Genomic DNA, 20,974 nt, shown 5'->3' on the forward strand with positions numbered 1-20,974 from the left:
CCAAACACACTCAGCCTCCGGCCCCAGACTGCTGCATGAAACAACTTCTCTATATCTGTCTACGAATTGACTGTTTGGCTGATTAAACAGCTCATTGAGTTGAGCACCACCCACCACCACAGCCACCACCCCCACCACCACCAGAGCCCCATCAACACCACCACCCCCACCCCCACCACCCCCACCCCCACCACCACCACCACAACCACAAAAATCACCGCAACCACCACAGCACCACCACCATCACCACCATCACCAACAGCACCACCGCAACCACCACCACCACCACAATCACCACAGCACCACCATCATCACCAACAGCACTACCAAAACTACCACCACCGCAACCACTGCCACCAACACCACCACCAGCACCACAACCACCAGCACCACCACCATCACCAACAGCACCACCGCCACCACCACCAGCACCACCATCACCACCACCACCAGCACCAGCACCACCACCACCACCGCCAACACCACCACAGCACCACCACAGCACCACCCCCATCACCACCGCCACCAGTCTCCCTGTCTCTGGTCGTCCGTTGCTCGGCGCGTCCAAGGTTCACAGTCCCAGCAGCTGGGCTCCGTTGGGCGGTGCTTGTCTGGCCGCTGCAGAAGAGACACCGACACGTGTTCGACTGGTGGGCCGTCCTGACCTTGCTCCGACCACCGTGGCAGAACGAGGCGCGCTCTCCCGCCGTTGTCTCTGACGGTATTACAAACATGTCGCCCACAAGGTCAAGCAAGGGCAAGGACGCAGATATAGTCTGTCACCATGGTGGTGGTGTGAGGGGTCTATTTGTATGTAAATTATTGTATGTGTGCATGACTGTGTTTGTGTGTGTGTGTCTGTGTGTTTGACTGTGTGAGACTGTGTGTGAATGTGTGTGTTTATATGACTGTGTGGTTGTTGATTGTGTATGTGTAACTGTGTGTCTTCATGTGCGTGTGTGTGTGTGTTTGTATGACTGTGTGTTATTTTTGATAGTGTTTGTGTAACTGTGTGTCTTTATGTGAATGTGTGTATGCGTATGTGCGCCAGTGTGTGTGTGTGTCTGTGTGTGTGTGTGTGTGTGTGTGTGTGTGTGTGTGTGTGTGTGTGTGTGTGTGTGTGTGTGTGTGTGTTTGTGTGTGTGTGTGTGTGTGTGTGTGTGTGTGTGTGTGTGTGTGTGTGTGTGTGTGTGTGTGTGTGTGTGTGTGTGTGTGTGTGTGTGTGTGTGTGTGTGTGTGCATGTATGTGTGTGTGCGTGCATGCATGCGTGCGGTTGTGTGTGTGTGTGTGTGTGTGTGTGTGTGTGTGTATGTGTGTGTGTGCTTGTGTGACTCTGTGGTTGTTTGGATGTGTTTATAACCGTATATCTTTGTGTACTATCTCTCGTGTTTCTGCTTGTAGATGCAAGCCTGGCTTCTTCCACCTGCAGCAGTGCAGCCCAGCAGGGTGCCAGGCCTGCTTCTGCTTCGGACACTCTCTGGCCTGCTCTGCCTCCACCCAGCACGGAGCCATCAACATCACCTCTCACTTCCACCAAGGTCCAGCTCCACTCAAAGCCAGGAGAATATATAGATAGATTTAAAAAAAGCACGCAAACAACCACGATGCTGCCTTTGTTTCCCATCTCACTTGTGTGGATATTGTTCAAGACATTCATTATTAAAGAGTGATTCAACTCGAGAATCACCTTTTCAGTTGGAAAGTCTTACAACTGTTGAGAACATTTCTCTGTTCGGTATTCAGCCCAAATGTATAAAGTTGGTCAACAAGGGGGAAATGATCTGCAAAGTACAAGAAGATGCTACTTCCGGAGTGGTAATTTTCTGTTGGCTAGGCACTAGGGGTGTAACGGTACACTGAAGGTTTGGTTCATACCTCGGTTCAGACATCACTGTTCGGTACAATGAAGGGAAAAGGAAAAACAAAAATGCAGAAGGCAATTCTTTTTTATTATGTCTCAGGTTGTACCACCTAGTGTCATACAGTCTCTCCCCTGAGCTAGCTGCAACAGCCTGAACTGTGTAATCTAAGATGTAAACAATAAGTACCCCACATCATCTCCAGACTCCATCCGTAACTTGTAAACAAAATAAGACAGTTATAAATCAGTTATAAAACTGAATATGCAGCATGTCCCTAACCCTAACCCTTATTTATGAAAGAGCAAAGTACACAGAATTCGCGCATTTCCACGTGAGGGTGCTGGTCGGTTCGGGGCGGCTTGGTGGAATAGTGAAGGTGAGGTTCAGGTTTCCACCGCCGACAGTACCTTTATGGCTCATTTCCACGTGAGGGTGTGGGTCGGTTCTGTGCGGCTTGGTGGAGTAGTGAAGGTGCAGTTCGGCGCAGCTCAGTTACGGCTCGCGTTCCCAACGCCGACAGTACCCTTATGGTGGGGGGGGGGGGGGGGGTGAAACAGGATGGCGATAGCCGCGGCAGCTACTTTAGCATTGTGACCTCATTGCAGCCCAAAACACTGTAGCCGGCTAATAAATCCAAGGAAAAAGATGAACGCGCACAATGAACAAAGACAATGTAGGATGTCCAAGAAGACGGGCAACTTTTCTGCGACATTTTCTTCAATAAACAAAGCTTTAATGTGTTTGTTTGTTATCCCCCTGTCTCACGGAAGTGAGATTCTGTCGACCAATCAACTAACGACATGTGAAGCTCGAACTTGCCGGCACCCTTTCAGGCATCACAGAATTAATAGGTCCATGCTCAGTAGGCTACCCCAACGGAGGAGTACAGCGAGCCGAGTACGGCTCAATATGGCTCAGTCCGGGTCACCCACTTTTGGCGGTGGAAACGCGATCCGTGCCTCACCTTAGCGAACTGATTTGACCCGCACCCTCCAGTGGAAACACTCCATTAGTTGTCCCTGAAGAACTCACGTATCTAACATTAGTTCTGCATTACATTAATTAATACGCACGCCAGTTTTATTTAATTTTATGCATTCTCCGTGTAAATCCATGCACCGAACTGTGACGTCCGTACCGAATCGGTTCAATACGAATATATGTATCGTTACACCCCTACTAAGCACCCTAGCTCAAGTGAGCGTGACCTGGGTTTTGATTATGTTTGACCACGCCCCTCGCACCTGCTCCTAAGGAACCTATGGTATCAGTTTCTTCTTAAACCTTTACAATCGTTAGGATTGCATTTTTTGAAACCCGTATGTGGAAGTTCCCCTGCGGAACCTTATGTCTCTGTGTCTGCCCTGTGCTTCCAGACCAGGACGGCTGGCTGGGGGAGTTCTCTGGAGGGCAGCAGTATCCGCTGCTCTGGAAGGAAGGGGAGGTCTACCTACTGCCTCTGGATGAGCATGACACCGGCTTCTACAAGGCCCCGGGTCGGTCACACACACACACACACACGCGCATGCACGCATGCAGTAACACGCACGCCCCTACATACACACACACACACACACACACACAGACAGACAGACACACAGACACATCCAAAAGTGCACACACACGCGAACGTGCGCACGCACACACACACACACACACGCACACAAGCAAAAACACACACACACATGCAACTTCTTCTGCAAGGCTGAGAGAGGGTCCTGTTTTGTGGCAGTATTCTGGTCAACTGCAACGCAATTTCCGTCCTCTCACATTCTATTTTCTGGGCTCACTGGTTACCAGTCCTGGAGTGAGATGAGAGGGAGAAGAACTGAAAGAAGAGAACATGTGTCCCTCTCTTTCAACGCTAAACCCATGAGAGCAAAGTCCCCAATAATGTACCTCGACGCCAGGACAGTGGACAGTGCCACCTCTGTCCCCCGTCCCGTCCCGTCCCCCGGTGAAAAACCTCACAGGCAGCGGACATGAGTCATCTCTTCGTGCACAGCCCATAATAAGCATATGTTGTTTCCACTGGCCAGAGGAATCCGGGGCCCTTTCGGGCCGGGTCCCACTTGAGGTTATAGTTATACACTGACACCATTTTTTCATTCCTGCCCCCCCCAAAAAAAGCCCTTATCAGGCCATTAGGAGATAAGGGAATAAGCTGGCCCAGCTACAAGACTTAGCACCCCCTTCGGTGCTCCCCCCCACCAACCCCTCCGCCTTGCCCCACCACATCCCTCCCTGGTTCTATATCAGCGGCCCCAGCAGCGGGAGGCCTGATGGAATTGGATGGATCGCTGCCATGTTGGAGGAGCAACAAAGTCCCCCCGAAATTGGCCCGGCTGCTTCTGTCTTCACTAAGTCTGTTTCAGAGGGCAGGGGGATGGGTGTTGTGGGGCTGGGGGGGGAATAGCCTCAACACCCCCCCCCCCCCCCCCTTCCCTTTCTTCCTACCCTGGTCCCTTACCGCCCGGCAGCCAGTGGCCAAACCTCGACCAATCTCATCAACGCTGCATCCTAAAGGCTTCATGTGCGATCACAGAGAGAACAAACTCCATTCAGGAGTTCAGTGTTCCTTTGCTTTTTCTATTTTAAGTATGGAAATGGCATCGGAAAAAAAACGTCCGAAAGAGGAAGCGAGTGAGTACAAAAGGGGTCACACATCATTCTGGAGTTCATTTTCATTCTCCCGCGTTCAGCGTAAAGTGGGCTGAGACCGGGATGGTGGGTGCCTGCTCTCGATTGCTTTAGTGCAGATAACCTGACGCCCGTAAGTGCATGCCATGTCAGTAAATGGATTTAAGTGTGTGTGTTTGCATACCAATATGAATCTCTACACATACATATAAATGATCTATATGTGCATCAGAGTCTGTTGGCGCGTAACTCCAGCGTCTCTGCGGTCCACAGAAGCCAGATTACTGAGCCCCGGCCGGCCCACCGCCGCCTGCTGTCCGCTGCTTATCTCCTTTGTGCAGCCCTCGCTTTTGTTGTTGTTCTCTGAATAATAAAATGCAGGGATCTACTTCCTACCATCCCCTTTTAATGCTCTAATTTCCCCCTCCTTTTGCCTTCGCATGCATTCAGTTAGTTTAAAGATTAGGTAGCGTTCCCTACAATTCGCTCCTTTCCCGGCTTATTTTTGTTCCTCCTCTTCCCTCCTCTTTTAACTTATAATTTGTATTTCCCCGTACTGTAATCCCTACATGCTGCGTCGTCACTAAAGCAAGTAAATAATTCTGAGTGACAACGCCACATTCGACGCACATACAGGAATTTAATTTTAGCGATATTCTGAATGTATTTGTCAAATCTGTGCGGTGTGGCGGGATTTATCCGTCAACAAAGTGGACATAAACACGGTTAACATTCGGTTAACGTTCTTCAGAGGCGTTTGGAAAGGGAGGGGGATTCTGTCCTGGCTTCTGAGTCTTGCGCTCAGCTCCAGAAGAAATTGCAGCAAGGTTTTTCAGTTCCGCCGTTTTCCTCATTTCTGCCATGCCTAATATGATGCCATTTCTCGACGTGACCTTGACTCTCCCACTATTGGAAATAGTCTCTTCGTCTTAATGGTGAAGTGAGGGTCATTACAAAGATTTCCACTGCCATCTTTGAGACTGCCTATTCTATTGCTCCTTACTTTTTCCTTCACATGACCTGTTTAGTGTGAATGTGACAATGCATAGGCACGTGTGTCTGATGGTGATTCGCGCTTGTGTGCGTCTGCATGTGCATTTTTGTGTATGCATGTGTGTGACATAACTTGTGTGTATGATTTGTTATGTATGCAAGCTGAATAAGTGTGTGCCTGTGTGGGTGTATTTGCGCGCATGTTTTTTATCTAGCCTATCTGCACGTCTGTGTGTACATGCGTCATTGTTTGCATGTGTTTGGAGTCTAGTTTCTAGTGTGGCTGTGTGTGTGTTCATGTGTGTGAGCTAGCATGTCAGCCCCCGTTTCTCTGCATGTCGTCAGTGGCCCATGACACACTCTACTCCTCCCCGTGGAATGCGAACGTCCTCCCCCGTCCGCTACGCTGGTAGAGCCGTGCTTCGAGGTCCAGAGAAGGATGGCGGCCCGCGCTGCGACCACAGCACGGGGGGATCACACGAGCGCATCTCACCTGAGCAGCGCTGACAGCTCATTACAGAGGCACCCGGAGGACCTCCGCCCCCTCGCCGCCGCAAAACTGTTGGTTTGACCCCTTCTTCAGAGCCGCTCTCTAATCCAGTGGCTGTCGGGATGAGGAGCCGAGCCTCCGCGCCTCTCCGGCTATCCTTTATATTGCTCCAGGCCTGTCCCTCTCACTCCCTCAAGGCCCCTCTCCCTCCAGGCCCCTCTCCCTCCAGGCCTTCCTCCCTCCAGGCCTTTCTCCCTCCAGGCCAGCAGCGACCTACCACGTGGAACATCCCTGATGTAGGGTGGGTAGGGTAGGAAGAGAGGAAAGGGAAGGATGGAAGGAGGAAAGGTGGGGAAGGGGGGAGGGAAGATAGATCGAATGAAGGAAGGAAAGAAGGAAGCATTAGAGATGCATAGGAGAAGGAAAGAATGCAGGGAGAGAGAAAGAAAAAAAGGAAAGAAATAATAAGGAAGGGAAAAGTAAGGGAAAAGTAATATTTCTCGGTGACCAGCAGAAGGTCAAGTGGCCCGGCATGGGTCCGGGTCCTGGGATTTATTCGGGCTGCTGGCATCTGCTCTCTGTGGGAGGGGGCAGACTGAGCAGACAGACACACAGACAGACAGACCGACAGACCGTCAGACCAGACGCTGAACAGAGCGTAATCCCCCCTCTGTGCGTTGGCGAGGAAGATGAGTGGCAGGCCAGGCCAGGCTCCAGGTTAACTGTCACTGTGATTGGAGCGGCGATGGCAGCCCAGAAACTCATTCGACATGAGAGCTGCCTGGTCCCAACTCTGTCCCAAAGCCCCACCAGCCAGCCTGCCACACCATCAGACAGGAGGAGGGAGGGAGGGAGGAGGAGGAGGAGGAGGAGGAGGAGGAGGAGGAGGAGGAGGAGGAGGAGGAGGAGGAAGGGAGGGATGAGAAGATAGAGCAGGAGGAGGGATGAGGTGGAGGATGAAGGGAGGAGGATATGGAGAAGGTTGAAGGAAGGGAGAAGGAGGTTTGATGAGGCGGGCAAAGGGAGGAGGAGATGGAGGAGAGGGATGAGGACGAAGGGAGGAGGAGATGGAGGAGGAGGAGGAGGAGGAAGGGAGGGATGAGGAGGAGGGAGGGAGGGATGAGGAGGAAGACGAAGGGAGGAGGAGATGGAGGAGAAAGAAGGGAGGTATGAGGAGAGTTGAGTGGTGCAGAGAGGAGTGATAGATAGAACAGACAGCCGTGAGATCCTCCTACGCACGAAGGACGCGTGTGTGTATGAGGGGACGGGCATTGATTGTGAATGTCCTGAAATATATGAATGGATTTAGTACTTTTCAGGTTGACCTCTAACGGACAAGGCCAGCCCGGTATTCTTATGGTCGTTCTTTGTTCATAACAACATGAATTGTTAACCTCCGGTCTTCGGGGTCCACAATGAAGGCCACAGCGGTTGATCAAATAATAACTGATAGCAGCGGCGGAGGTGACACAAGTGCCCGACCTCCACAGACACAATGGACGATTATCTTAACAACGTTTACATAGCAACCGAAAGGACCAAGACCGACTTCACTGTGGGAGAGGGCACACAGTCACATCTGTCCCCCCGATTGAGCCGCCTCAACGTTAAGCCACGCCCCCTTCACACCCCACACTGCCACCCTATTGGTCAGATCTCAACCTTCTTTTAGTTCTGAGGCTCACAGAATAACAGAGAGCTGCATGGTGACTTTGATCCTGGAGACGATGGGGCGATATACCACTACAGACTACACTAAGTCACAGAGCCCCGCCCGGCTCTTGGCCCGAATTCAACCTCTTCGATTAACTCAAGCCTTCATATTTAGTTTCCTTAAAACGTCCGTATCGGGCGACAGTGCCAAAGAGGAAGTAAATAAAGTCCAGCGTTAACACTTTTTCGCCATCAAAGGAAATCCATAGCAGTAGAGGCACAAACACTAAATCAATCGGCGCATTCTCCCAAACAGACTCTCCATCCAGAGCCGCTGAAACATTTCAACACTTGGCTGCTGGCTTGTTGATGCTGGCAGTCTGGGGGGCGGAACCTGGTGAATTACGTGGGAGCATCTTTTCCTTTAAAACCTGTAACAGGTGGTAACGCTGTCTTCTAATTGAATCGAATTGAATCGAATTAAATCCCTGGCACAGGATTATTCCCATTGCCGCGAGGAATGGGCTGGGGACATCACCAAACCGGTATGAGTGATTTTTAACTTGAATAAAATGTGTCCATCCAGCCCCTTTGCTCTAAGAACGCAGGGGATCAATGCCAGCCCCCGTCCCCCACCCCTCCCCACCCCCCGGCCCCGTCCCCGTCCCCGTCTCCGTCCCCCACACAGAGAGCGGTTGTTGGACGCCGCGACCAGAGTTTAATTGAAATGGACTTGATTCAATTGGGTTGGAGTGAGGACTTGGACCTCTACCCCTCCCAATATTGATAGCCTCAGCTCCACCAAACCCTCCCCGCCGCCCAGCAGATGTCCAAGAGCGGGACGGGGCTGTGACGGTTAGTTTAAAACAGGAACTTGGAAGGGTCGAAGGTCACTTGAGCACACCCGGTTGTAAGACAGCGCGAGAGAGAACAAGGTGTAGTAGCACCGGGATGCCAGCTGTCCTGTTCCTGCTTTGCTCCTTTAAGCTGGGCGGCTAAAAATAAGAAGTGTGGATGGAGGCTGATGCCTCATGCTATTTCTATACATTCACACACATCTGTATAAACACACAGCAGGCACACGCACAGGCACACGCAATGCAAATGCACGCGCGCCAACAAACATACACACACACACTCCAACACCTCTATACACACACACATGCAGGCACACACACAGGCACACACACACCAAACGTAACACAGACACACACACACAAGCACACCCATGCGCATGTACACACACACACACACACACATACACATACACAAGCACACACATGCCCGCGCAGTGGCACACACAAATACACACACACACACACACACAAGCACATGCACGCACACACACACATCCACACCCACACACACACCCAGACACACACACACCCAGACACACACACACCCACCCCTCTGGACGCAGAGCACACAGTGCCGACACAAAAAAGGTCACAAGGAGACGGGAGACTCAAGCTGTGTGGCTCACAGGGAGAGATTCAAAGGGAGTGATTCACCCACATGCAGGCACACATACAGACAGACAGACACACAGGCAGGGGATGGAGGTACACTCTTACTTGAAGGTGGTTACACATTTTAGTTTCCTGCCATTTGCGGTCTGAGATGGATCAATGCGTGGAGGAGCGGGGCGACCCACGGAGCGACTCCCCTGGCCCTCCCATGAGTGGCGTGAGGCCGCTCATGTTCAGTTTATTCTGGTGCACACTGACGGCATTCACACACAGAGGCCACAGCTGCGAGCTCATTGGCACTGATTAGAAATGCCACCATTGAAACGTTGAAGGCTCACACACACACGTGCACAAACACCAATTTATTAAATAACATCCATTTTCTAATTCAGCTTTTTGAGTGTTAGCTTTCCAACCTCAGATTGTTGCAGTGTGTGTGTGTTTGTGTGTCAGTGTGAGTCTTTTTTGTGTGTTGACTCTTCTCTGTGTTAAAACATCAACACGGTGTGGCACAGTGCTGCCTCGCTGCTCCTCTGTTGCCGTAGCGATATCATCTGTCGATCATGGGGAGCGTGCTGTGAATCATTCACCTTTGCAGCACACCAGCCCGTTCAGCCCGGAAACAGGGCAGGAAGAGAGGAATGAATGGATGAAACAAATGCAATCTCTGCAATAACTATTTCCACTGATAAATGTTTTTCCACTAGCCCCGTTTCACATTCTACCGCTGAGCCAGAAACCTCAAACCCTAAACCTCAAACCATAAACCTCAAACCCTAAACCCTACCTACACCCTAACAACGCATATGTATCAAGTCATAGTGGTTCAATGGGAGTGAAAAGGCTTAACTTAATTTAAATTCCAATAGAAATATGGGATAGACCATCATGCAAGCCCTAACCCATTGCAGTATACTACACTGCTAATATAAAGAGAAGAATATAAAATGACGTTAAGGTGGAAGGGAAACGTGTAGGTGTTGTAATGTTTGGTTTGTGAGAGCAATGTTAGAATAATGCTAAACGGTCTGTGTTTATACCGCTGGCAAGAGACTCGACAGCCCGGAGCTAAACAAGGAGAATTTAGCAAGCAGTCGAGTTTTCAGGTTGAACTATTATTGCTTGAATCCAAATTGTAATTTTGCAAGTTAGTGCTCTACCCTTCATCAAGCAACAAGCGCTGAAAATAAGAATAGCAAAGAATAAGTTAATAAAGGTCAGCATGAGTGTAAAAGCAAGAGCACTTTTCGCAATTCAAGAGTTTCCCAGTTCAGCGCTCCCAAATAGTAAATCAAACAAGACGGTGGTGATCGATGGTGGAAGCCTCCGAATCATCGAACAATGGACGCCAAAGACACACCCGATGCCCGGTTCTGCTGCCCTCACAAACCCGGGGGGGGGGGCACGTGAAGCAATTACCGGTCAAGTGTGAAACTCCTCCGCTTCACTGCTGGGGGCTGAGTGGGGGTTGGGGGGGGTCTGGTGAGGGGATGTGGTGTGGACATCAAAAGGAAACGAGTAAAGAGGATGAACTGAGTCTGGTAGCGCATTAGTGACTGTTGCCGGGAAGGATGCTGTGAACACCTAACCTACCCACACATGCATGCACATACACACACACACACATGCACAAGCACACGCACGCACACATGCACACAAACAAACACATACACATACATGCTGAAACATTGAAACACACACACACTGACAAACACATCCCTTAACACACAAACATTACACACACACACATACAAACACACACTCACACCCACTGACACACAGTCCCCCAACACACACTCACACACACAAACACACACATCCTCACAGCACCAGGACGTCTCAGGATGTACTTCACACACAATTACGTTCAAAAGCATGATGGCAACCAAGCATGCAAGCTGTCAGTTCTGCCCGTCCTCTCACTCATGAGCCGGGAAGGAAATACGAGGGAGGAGCAGGAAAAAAAGATATGACAACCCACCAGCCCACAGTTTGGCCTGCTCTTCATCACACAACAAAACGCTTTGACCTTGTTTTGCAGGTGCTCTGAGGGCAGGCTGACAGCCCAAACCAAACCCCTGATTTATTTTATTCTTATCCTAAAGAGGCAACTTATCATTATTATTTTAATAAGATTGATCCATTCTTTCCCTGTGTTATTATCCTAATGCTGTAATGTGCTTGTTTTCATTTCGTTAATTTAATTTACTTTACAACAAACGTGTGGACGGGTTAATCTGGGAATAACCCTTAATCTTACTAGTTTTCCTTCTCTTCCTGTTCTTATTGATCTATTTTCCAATGTGTTCATTGAGACAGAGTATTTACCCACCTTCCTCATTGTGCTCTGCAGCTCAGACCTGAAAACAACAGCGACAGCGTGAGGGTAACGCGTCTACCAATGAAAACACAGCGATAAACCGCGTTGCGTCGCGCCTCGCCGCACTGTCCTCCGCGTCCTGGCGCTAGAAGAGCTATGGTAGCGACAGAGCGCTAGGAGCCGGCGCCAGACCCATTCACTCTGCTAATGATCCCCCCCCTCTCCTCCCCTCCCACCATCTGTTCCTCCAGACAAGTTCCTTGGGAACCAGATCAACAGCTACGGCCACTTCATCTACTTCACCTTCACCTCCGAGACGCCCGATCTGCTTCCCGGCCGCGTCACGGTGTTGCTGGAGGGGGGCGGGGTGGACGGGGGGCCCCTCCGCCTGTCGGCCGACTTCCCCCCACTACCGCCGCCATCGTCATCATCTTCATCATCGCTTGGCAGAGCACCCGTGCACACTTTTGCTGTCAGGTATGTGGATGGTTGGTCGTGCGTATGTGTGCACGGTGTGTGTTCAAGCGGTTGTGTGTGTTTGCACGGTGTGCATGCACGTGTGTGTGTGTGTGTGTGTGTGTGTGTGTGTGTGTGTGCACAGTGTGCGTGTGTTTGTGTGTGTTTATGTGGCATGTGTGAGTCATCAGGGGTTTTCATAAGGGAGGAATGCAGCGGGGGGGGGGGGGGGGGGGGCGAGATTGAGGCAGGAAAAAGGAAATTGAAATCGGAAATAAAAAAACAAGGTGCAGCATTTCATATTTTTGTGTACATAGCTATCAGAGGGAGAGATCCATTAGTCTGCTGCATGGAGGGGCTGGGAGAGCAGGAGGAGGGAGAGTGGGTGGTGTGAGGACAGGGGGTCCGTCATCAGAGGTGGGGTCTAACAGATGTTTGATAGAGCACTGGACCGTATCATAGGAACAACAATGGGGCTGGGGGGGATCAGATTGACTACGTCTGGATAAGGTCACCTAGGGACGAGGTTGCCATGGCACCACCAGCTGGAGGTGGTGGGGGTGGTGGTGGTGGTGGATGGTGTGGTGAGGGGTTGTGGTGGTGAGGGGTGGGGAGAGCGCGAGAGAGAGAGAGAGAGAGAGAGAGAGAGAGAGAGAGAGAGAGAGAGAGAGAGACCTTGGAGATCGTCATACCTACAGGGCAGGGAACACCTGGATCTGAAGGCCTCCACATGCTCAGAGTGACACAGCAGGGAAACCAGCACCACCAGCACCACTGTACAGCACATATACTCACACACACACGCACAAAGACACGCATACAAATAGACATGCATGCACATCTGAGTGCCTCTATTTGTACGTGTGTGTGTGTCTGTCTATATACATAGTCATCAACATTTACTTGAAGGACTGGCTAAACTGCTGTTGACTATCCAGCATTCTTACAGTTTATAGCATAGAGCACAGCTTACCTTGGCTTAGTTTACTCTTGGCTCATTACTGCGGTCAATCATTGTTATCACCAGAAGGACCTCCTTGCATTGCATTATGCTCATTGCTAAATAATTTGTGTTGTAGGATATAGGTAATGAGATGTGTAGTAACAGGCCGTTCAAGTGCTGATACCGAGTCATAAAGGTTTTTTATTGAGCAGGCAGTCGTGCAGCCTGCGTGGGGGTCGATGCCTGATGCCATTTGATCACACATCTCGGTTATCTGCCGTCTTTAATTAGAACGGTGAGGATATCGTTGCCCGGTCACTGAGGTCCCTGGTGTGGTTTTCACAGACGTAGAGCTTGGGTGGTCCGCGAACAATATCACGTTTGAGAATGACGCTTGTTTTCCCAGCCTAATAGGGAAGCCCCTACTGCGATACGACATGTATCATGTATCACTCAGCTTGGTTTAATAATGGGATAGCTCCATAAAGGCATTCAGGCTTTTATGTCTGTAGAGCAGACCGTTGCTATGGACAACACATGGTTGCTATGGATACTATGTCCAAACGCAGAATCCTAAAAAGATTTATCAATAAGAAGATAAGTATGTCACAATACTTGTCTTATCAGGACTCCTGCTTTGTGATAGCGACCAGCTGTCTACATCGTCTCTTTGAGAACATCCCTGTGAACCCCGAGCCATCGCCCATACATGACACGTGCAAAGCTCTTGCATGTCCATGGTTTTATCTACATAGACGCGGGAGGGGGGGGGGGGGGGGGGGGGGGGGGTTGGCTGTCACCGCTCTGGGGGGCCGTCGGCCCCATATGTGTACACATCTTTTATTTTTTCACTTCCAGGAAAGTGCCTTCTGGCTTCAGTGACAGCCTGTCTTTCTGTTCCCACTGGTGAATTCACACAGCTAATGAGTCCCCCCCCCCAACCCCCCAATACCTCCCAGCCGCCATGACACTGGGCAGAAGAGGAAGAGGGAGGAAGAGGAAGAGGAGGAAGAGGAGGAGGGCGTAAGAGAGTGAAGAGCAGGAGGAGGAAAAGGAGGGGGAGAAGGAGCAGGGGTAAGAGGGAGGAAGAGGTGGATGAGGAGGGGGAGGAGGAGGAAGATGAGGATGACGGAAGAGGGAGGCAGAGGAGGAGAAGGAGGAAGAGGGAGGAGGAGAAGGAGAAAGAGGGAGGAAGAGGAGGAGGAGGGAGGATGCGGAGGAGGAGAAGGATGGAGGAAGAGGGAGGAGGAGGGAGGAAGAGGAGGAGGAGGAGGAGGAGAAGGGCCCCACTTGGTTTCTCCCTCTCTCAGTCTAAGTGCACCAGGGCCCCCGGGGACAATGACTGTCATTAAGGACCCTCTCTCGGGGAAGAGGTCTACAGATGTTATTAGAGGGCCTCGGATCCTCCGGTGTCACAGATACACGCGGCTACGTACAGTGCACACACACACACACACATTTCCTCACACACACACACACACACTATACATAGACATGCATACACATCTGAGTGTCCGTGTGTGTATGTGTGTTTGTCTGTCTATATATATAGTCATCAACACGCACTCGTATGATTGGCTGTTGGGGGACGTGATTCAAACTTACCCTGCACTTTTGTTCTCATTACATATATGAGACCGAACTGATTCACAAACTATACTGAAAACCTCACACATAATCAAGTGAATACTTCCATCGTATAATGTAAAATGTTACTTTATTTGTATACTATATGAAAGCATTTCAGCTTTATCTTTCAATAGTTAGTGTGAAAGCCTTTAAATCATTCACTTAAAGGGTTTTCACAATACTTCCACTGAACATATGAGCCATTTCAGTAGCGTGTTGGAAAGCTTTTCATATGAGGTATTCAGGTATATTGTGTACATGGCTAATTTCTGTAGTAACTTGAAAGCACCTCACTTCGTGTATGTTTTTTGTGTTGGAGGTTTTGAGTATGGTGTCTGTATAATGAGTTTGTACAAAAGTGTATTTATTTATACATGCAAGTTGGGTTGAAATAATGTATTTTATGGCCTAAAAGACCTCCCCACACGTACACACTCATTCAACCAACGAACCAGATATATACATACATTCAGATGTGTACGCACATCTGGGAGTGTGTTTAGTTGCTAAACAGGTGACATCAAAACTAGAGACATGAAAGAATTATGCACAGACTTACATTAAGATTAAGTACACAATTAATTTCTACATCACTAAGAGGATATTGACTTCCTCTTTCTCACAAACATCTTTTCATTTTCCTATCTGTTTAATGTGTGTGTGTGTGTGTGTGTGTGTGTGTGTGTGTGTGTGTGTGTGTGTGTGTGTGTGTGTGTGTGTGTGTGTGTGTGTGTGTGTGTGTGTGTGTGTGTGTGTGTGTGTGTGTGAGTGTGTTTGTGTGCATGCGTGCGTACATGCGGTGGTAAAAAAACGTGTGCGTGTGTGTCTATATATGTTGATGTGTGTGTGTATGGGCATGTGTGTCTATGCAAGCAAGCTTGCGTGTGATGTAAGTGTCTATGTCCATGCACGTGTGTGTTTGTGTGTGCATGTGTGTGTGAATGCGCGTGTGTCTGTGCAAGCGTGTGTCTGCTCATCACCAGTGTGTGTGTTTATGTAAGTCAGCGTGTGTGTGTGTCTATGCAAGTGTTTGTCTGCTCATCACAAACGTGTGTGTGTGTGTGTGTGTGTGTGTGTGTGTGTGTGTGTGTGTGTGTGTGTGTGTGTGTGTGTGTGTGTGTGTGTGTGTGTGTGTGTGTGTGTGTGTGTGTGTGTGTGCCACTGTGTGTGTGGCCGGCCCTCTGTGGGGTCTCCTTCCCCTGTTGATCTCTCCTCATCCTCTACAGAGCTTAATTACAGCGCCACTGGGCTCCGCCCTCCTCGGCTCTGCTCGCCGCTGATTAAACGTGACACAAGCGCCGCATAAAGAAAAGCAAGGAGCGCCAGTTTGTTCACTGTCAGCCGCGGCCCCGCTTATCGCCGTCCGGCCAGCTCCATTACCAAGGCTACTGGAACCCCCAGTTTGTCACCGCGCTGCCCGGGTGTCACCCACCCCCACACGTCTCAGGGTGGAGCACGGAGGGACGAGGGGGAGGGAGGTGGAGGGGGTGGAGGAAGGGAGGGGGGAGGCGGTGGAGGGAGGGAGGGAGGGAGGGAGGGAGAGAGTGGGGTACGTTGAAGGAGGAAGAGAGGCGGAGGTGCTGGGAGGGAGGGAGAGATGGGGGGGATTGGAGGGCGGGAGGGAGAGAGGGGGAGGTGGTGGAGGGAGGGAGGGAGAGAGGGGGAGGTGGTTGAGGGAGGGAGAGAGGGGCAGGTGGTTGAGGGAGAGAGGGGGAGGTGGTGGAGGGAGGGGGGGAGAGAGGGGGAGGTGGAGGAGGGAGGGAGGGAGAGAGGGGGAGGTTGTGGAGGGAGGGAGGGAGAGAGGGGGAGGTGGTGGAGGGAGGGAGGGAGGGAGAGAGGGGGAGGTGGTGGAGGGAGGGGGGAGAGAGGGGGAGGTGGAGGAGGGAGGGAGGGAGAGAGGGGGAGGTTGTGGAGGGAGGGAGGGAGAGAGGGGGAGGTGGTGGAGGGAGGGAGGGAGGGAGAGAGGGGGAGGTGGTGGAGGGAGGGAGGGAGAGAGGGGGAGGTGGTGGAGGGAGGGAGGGGGAGAGGGGGAGGGGGTGGAGGGAGGGGGGGAGAGAGGGGGAGGTGGTGGACGGAGAGAGGGGGAGTTGGTGGAGGGAGGAGGGGGCCGGAGGAGGACTTCGATGGAGGGGGAGTGGTCAAGGGTGGGAGACAAGGTGGAGGAAGGGTGGAGGAGGTGGAAGAAGGGAAGAGAATATGGAGAGAGGTAAAGAGGAGGTTGAGGCAGGGAGGATGAGGGGAGGAGGAGGGGAGGAGGATGGAGGGAGGGACAGGACAGGTCGTAGCTTCCCAGGGAGTACAAGCAATGCTGATGAATCAGAGACACTGCACATTAACCTACGATGCAATTTCAGCCTACCATGGCGAGCGCACGGACACAGGGGGGAGTGTGTGAGCGTGGAGATGCACAAGCACACACATATATACACACAGGCACACACGTAAATACACACACACACACACACACAGTCACACACGTGCACATACACACGTATTGCACACACGCGCACACCGAGAGACATATGGGTGGGCACACGGACACACACACAGATCTGCACACACACACACTGCGTTACAAATATGCATTCATTATACACACATCCTCACACAGTTAAATAAAGTTTCAGCATTTGCGAAACAAATTAATTCTCTCTCTCTCTCTCTCTCTGCCCTCAGTATTAGTATCATAACAGCATAGCCGCTGCTGCTTAGCATGCATGAGAGCAGACGATCACCTTAGTCAATATGGCTGGGAAGTGAACTTCTAGTGTGGAAATATTTCAATGTAATCCGTTGTTTTTCTCTCCCTAGGCTTCATGAGGAGGAGGTGTTCAGGCCCACCGTTACCTCCTTCCGGTTCCGCCATCTTCTTCACAACCTGACAGCCTTCAAGATCAGCAATGCAGGAGGACACAATTGTAGGTCTATGCCTTCCCCGTGGTGTGTGCGTGTGTGTGTGTGTGTGTGTGTGTGTGTGTGTGTGTGTGTGTGTGTGCGTGTGTGTGTGTGTGTGTGTGTGTGTGTGTGTGTGTGTGTGTGTGTGTGTGTGTGTGTGTGTGTGTGTGTGTGTGTGTGTGTGTGTGTGCGCGTGTGTGTGTCTGGGGGTTTGTTTGTGTGCTGGGCCAGGGGACTGGAGTGTGCGTTGTTAATGTTAAGCGCCTATAAAGTCTATGTTTTAAAAGAGGCACAAAAAGGACAAAATGCAACTCAGGAAATCGATTATTGATGATATTTCACATACATTAACTCTTAAGTTTAGCCCCTATATTCAAGGAACAAGCTTTAGCACAAATGGTGTTTTTTACAATCTATTTTCTACTAAAATCATTTACCTAGTTTTGTGACATGGTTTGAGCTTAACTTTTAATCGTTTGCCACCGCTTTGTTCCCGATGTGAGGCTGAAGCACCACATGTGAAGCAGGTCTGTCCTGATGATGAATTACAGGAGTCATGGAGATGGGTTCCTTGGCAGAGGTCGCCCCTCTTCTGAGACTCCTGAACTGCCAAACAATCTGTCCTCAATGAACGTCTCCAATAGACGCTTCTCTCATCCAAAACGATTTGGCCAAAAAGTTAGAATCATTTAAAATAAACGAGACAGTCCGTTAGTTATTTAAGACATTCAGTTATTATCTCAATTTTCTTGTGTCTTAATGCTTCTTAATCGTTGAAAGAAACTCTGTTGCATTCATTACCTCCCACAGTTTTTACTCTTGTTATTTTCAGAGTTTATGCCGAATCAGGCTATTTAAACATCTTTGATTTTAAACTAGAATAGCTCCTGCCTTCATCGAAAGCCGTCCACGTTGCTTGGCAGCGAGGAGGAGAATTACGTGGGATTAAACCGCCGAGATGACTGAACAGCTGGCTAAAATATCTAATTAGAGGTTCAACGCGGCTGAGTCTTGCATTGAGCGTGCACACTCCTGTGAGCGTGCACGAGGCTCACAGAACAATCCTCCACTACCCGGACAGAACCAGAAGCAGCTCAGCAAGCACATACCTCTCGTACGCTTTTTTACCCGGAACTACACGCCTGTGCGTTTCAGTTTCATAGGTAAACACCCTGCTAATGATTGTGTTGGGGCCCCTGCGAGCTCCTACACTTATTATACGATGGGTTTCGGAGCAGGCTGCACTGCAGAAATTAATGTACGTTTCCCCTAAACCTTTCTCTTCAACTCATCTCTCCCTTAACCCCAATCCTTTTTTTTACTTTTTGATGTCTTTTTTTGGTTTCCAGATACAAGTTTTGTATCGAAGGCTATCTATTTCATAGACTAAGATAGTCTAGTAATAGTGTGGAAAGTCTGGGCTTTTCACTTTGCTTTCATTACTTATTCCTCCACCTTCCTGCCCCAATAAAGAGGGAGCGGAGTTCCTCAGACAAAAGAGCCAATCCTTTGGAGGCTTTCGAGGAAATGTAAGAAACGGCTTCAAGTGAATCGCTCCACGGCCCCAGAAGCAACTTTAAAGCCTTCTCCCAAACCAAGAGAGACCTCCGCGCGGAAGGAAATTAAAATCACAAACGGTCTAATGAGGTTTCTGAAGAGTGAGTCGGTGGGACTTCTCAGTGAGTTACCAGCCGCAGAATTAATTTAAATTCAGAGTTCAGCGTCTGCTTTTAATTGCTCACAAACCACCTCATTGGCAAAGCTAACATCCTGACAGCAGGTTGAGCAGCGGAGGAGGGGTTGCAGATCAGAGACGAACAGGACAGACACACCTCCATTAGGACCTGGTCAGGGTCAAGGTCAATTTCACTCCCCCCCCCCCCCCACACACACACACAATCACACGCACACACGCGTGCACCTGCAAACACACACTTATTCTCTGGATAGATACGTTAGTATTCTATATGTCGTGTGCCCTGCCTCTGTGTGTGTCAAGAAAACCCCATAAAACGTGCATGCTCACACACACAAAGACATAGGCAAACACACACACAAACATGGAGATCTACACACTTACAGGCACACATACACAGGCAGACATAGACGGATGCATTCAAACACAGATAAAAGGCACATATATGCACTAAGACATACTTACGGACAAAAAGACTCACTCACTCACTCACACACACTCACAGACACACAGTGAGGCATGTGTCGGACACAGCCTGGAGGAACTGAGGGCCGTGCAGATTACTACTTGTGTTGTGTTGTGTTGTGTATTTGTTCGCAAGCTCTCTGGTTGAGTGAGGTGTAGTTCTCTGCTTCATCACTATTCATGAGGGATGAGGGAGGGATGAGGCGGACCCCAGGGAACTCACATCTCTGACACCCTGCATCTGCAAGTCTATCTCTCTCTCTCTCTCTCTCTCTCTCTCTCTCTCTCTCTCTCTCTCTCTCTCTCTCTCTCTCTCTCTCCCTCTCTCTCTCTCTCTCTCTCTCTCTCTCTCTCTCTCTCCTTCTCTCCTCTATCACCCTCCCTCTCCATCTCTCCTATCTCTCTCTGTCTATCTCTCTCTCTTTCTCGCCCCACTGTTGCAGTGCTTCATTCACTGCCTATATCAAAGCTGTTCTGTCCAGAAACAGTGTGTGTGTGTTGGGGGGGGAAGGGTGGGATTTAATGTGTCTTTGTGTGTGTGTGTGTGTGTGTGTGTGTGTGTGTGTGTGTGTGTGTGTGTGTGTGTGTGTGTGTGTGTGTGTGTGTGTGTGTGTGTGTGTGTGTGTGTGTGTGTGTATGTGTGTGTGTGTATGTGTTTGTGTAATTGGATTGTTTAATTTTGCTTTTAGCGTTGATACTGCTGTTTGTTGATATTTGTTTGTAGCTGTTATTCGAGGGTAACTGTTATTTTTGTGTCTGTTAAATTAGTTGTTAAGTCAAGCTGTACAAGCAAACAAATTAAACAAATTGTGACAAATACTTAAACGCTCTTCTAACAATAAACATCACCGCCCATTCCTCCCACACACACTCACCTGGGTGTACACACACACACACACACACACACACACACACACACACACACACACACACACACACACACACACACAGACCCCAAGCGCAGCAGGGATATATTACCCCCAGACAGGCTTGTACAAAACCATCTATTATTAGTCTCTTACCTCTCGTCTCCTCCTCTAGTCTGACTCCCATGTGGTTCTCTCCACCTCCTCCACCCGCCCACCCCGCCCCTTACCCCACCCCCTGCAGACACCTCCCAGCTCTCTGGAGTACGGCTGGCCTCGGCTGCCGTCCCCTCCTCGTCCTCCCCCTCCCCCCTGGCTCCGGCCCCCTGGGTGGAGGTGTGCTCCTGTCCCCGGGGCTTCGCCGGCCGGCTCTGTGAGTCCTGTGCGCCGGGCTTCACCAGGGAGACCCCCCGCGGCGGCCCGCTGGCGCCCTGCGTCCCCTGCACCTGCCACCAGCACGGACCCTGCCACCCAGAGACTGGTGAGCCCACCGCCGCTGCACCGCCGTGTGTGTGTTTGTGTGTGTGTGTGTGTGTGTGTGTGTGTGTGTGTGTGTGTGTGTGTGTGTGTGTGTGTGTGTGTGTGTGTGTGTGTGT

General features: G+C 50.4%; 1 protein-coding gene across 1 annotated transcript in view; it reads left to right on the forward strand.

The window, feature by feature from the left end:
- lamc3 (laminin, gamma 3) overlaps positions 1-20,974 on the forward strand; it is a 96,843-nt gene that overhangs the window by 34,617 nt on the left and 41,252 nt on the right. Inside the window, exons 8-12 of the mRNA XM_056588650.1 lie at positions 1,403-1,539; positions 3,240-3,359; positions 11,680-11,905; positions 17,268-17,374; positions 20,623-20,859. Coding sequence (XP_056444625.1) covers positions 1,403-1,539; positions 3,240-3,359; positions 11,680-11,905; positions 17,268-17,374; positions 20,623-20,859 — 827 coding nt within the window. The remainder of the gene's footprint in view (positions 1-1,402; positions 1,540-3,239; positions 3,360-11,679; positions 11,906-17,267; positions 17,375-20,622; positions 20,860-20,974) is intronic.

The sequence above is a fragment of the Gadus chalcogrammus genome, chromosome 4, assembly GCF_026213295.1.
Source record: "Gadus chalcogrammus isolate NIFS_2021 chromosome 4, NIFS_Gcha_1.0, whole genome shotgun sequence".
Classification (NCBI taxonomy): Eukaryota; Metazoa; Chordata; class Actinopteri; order Gadiformes; family Gadidae; genus Gadus; species Gadus chalcogrammus.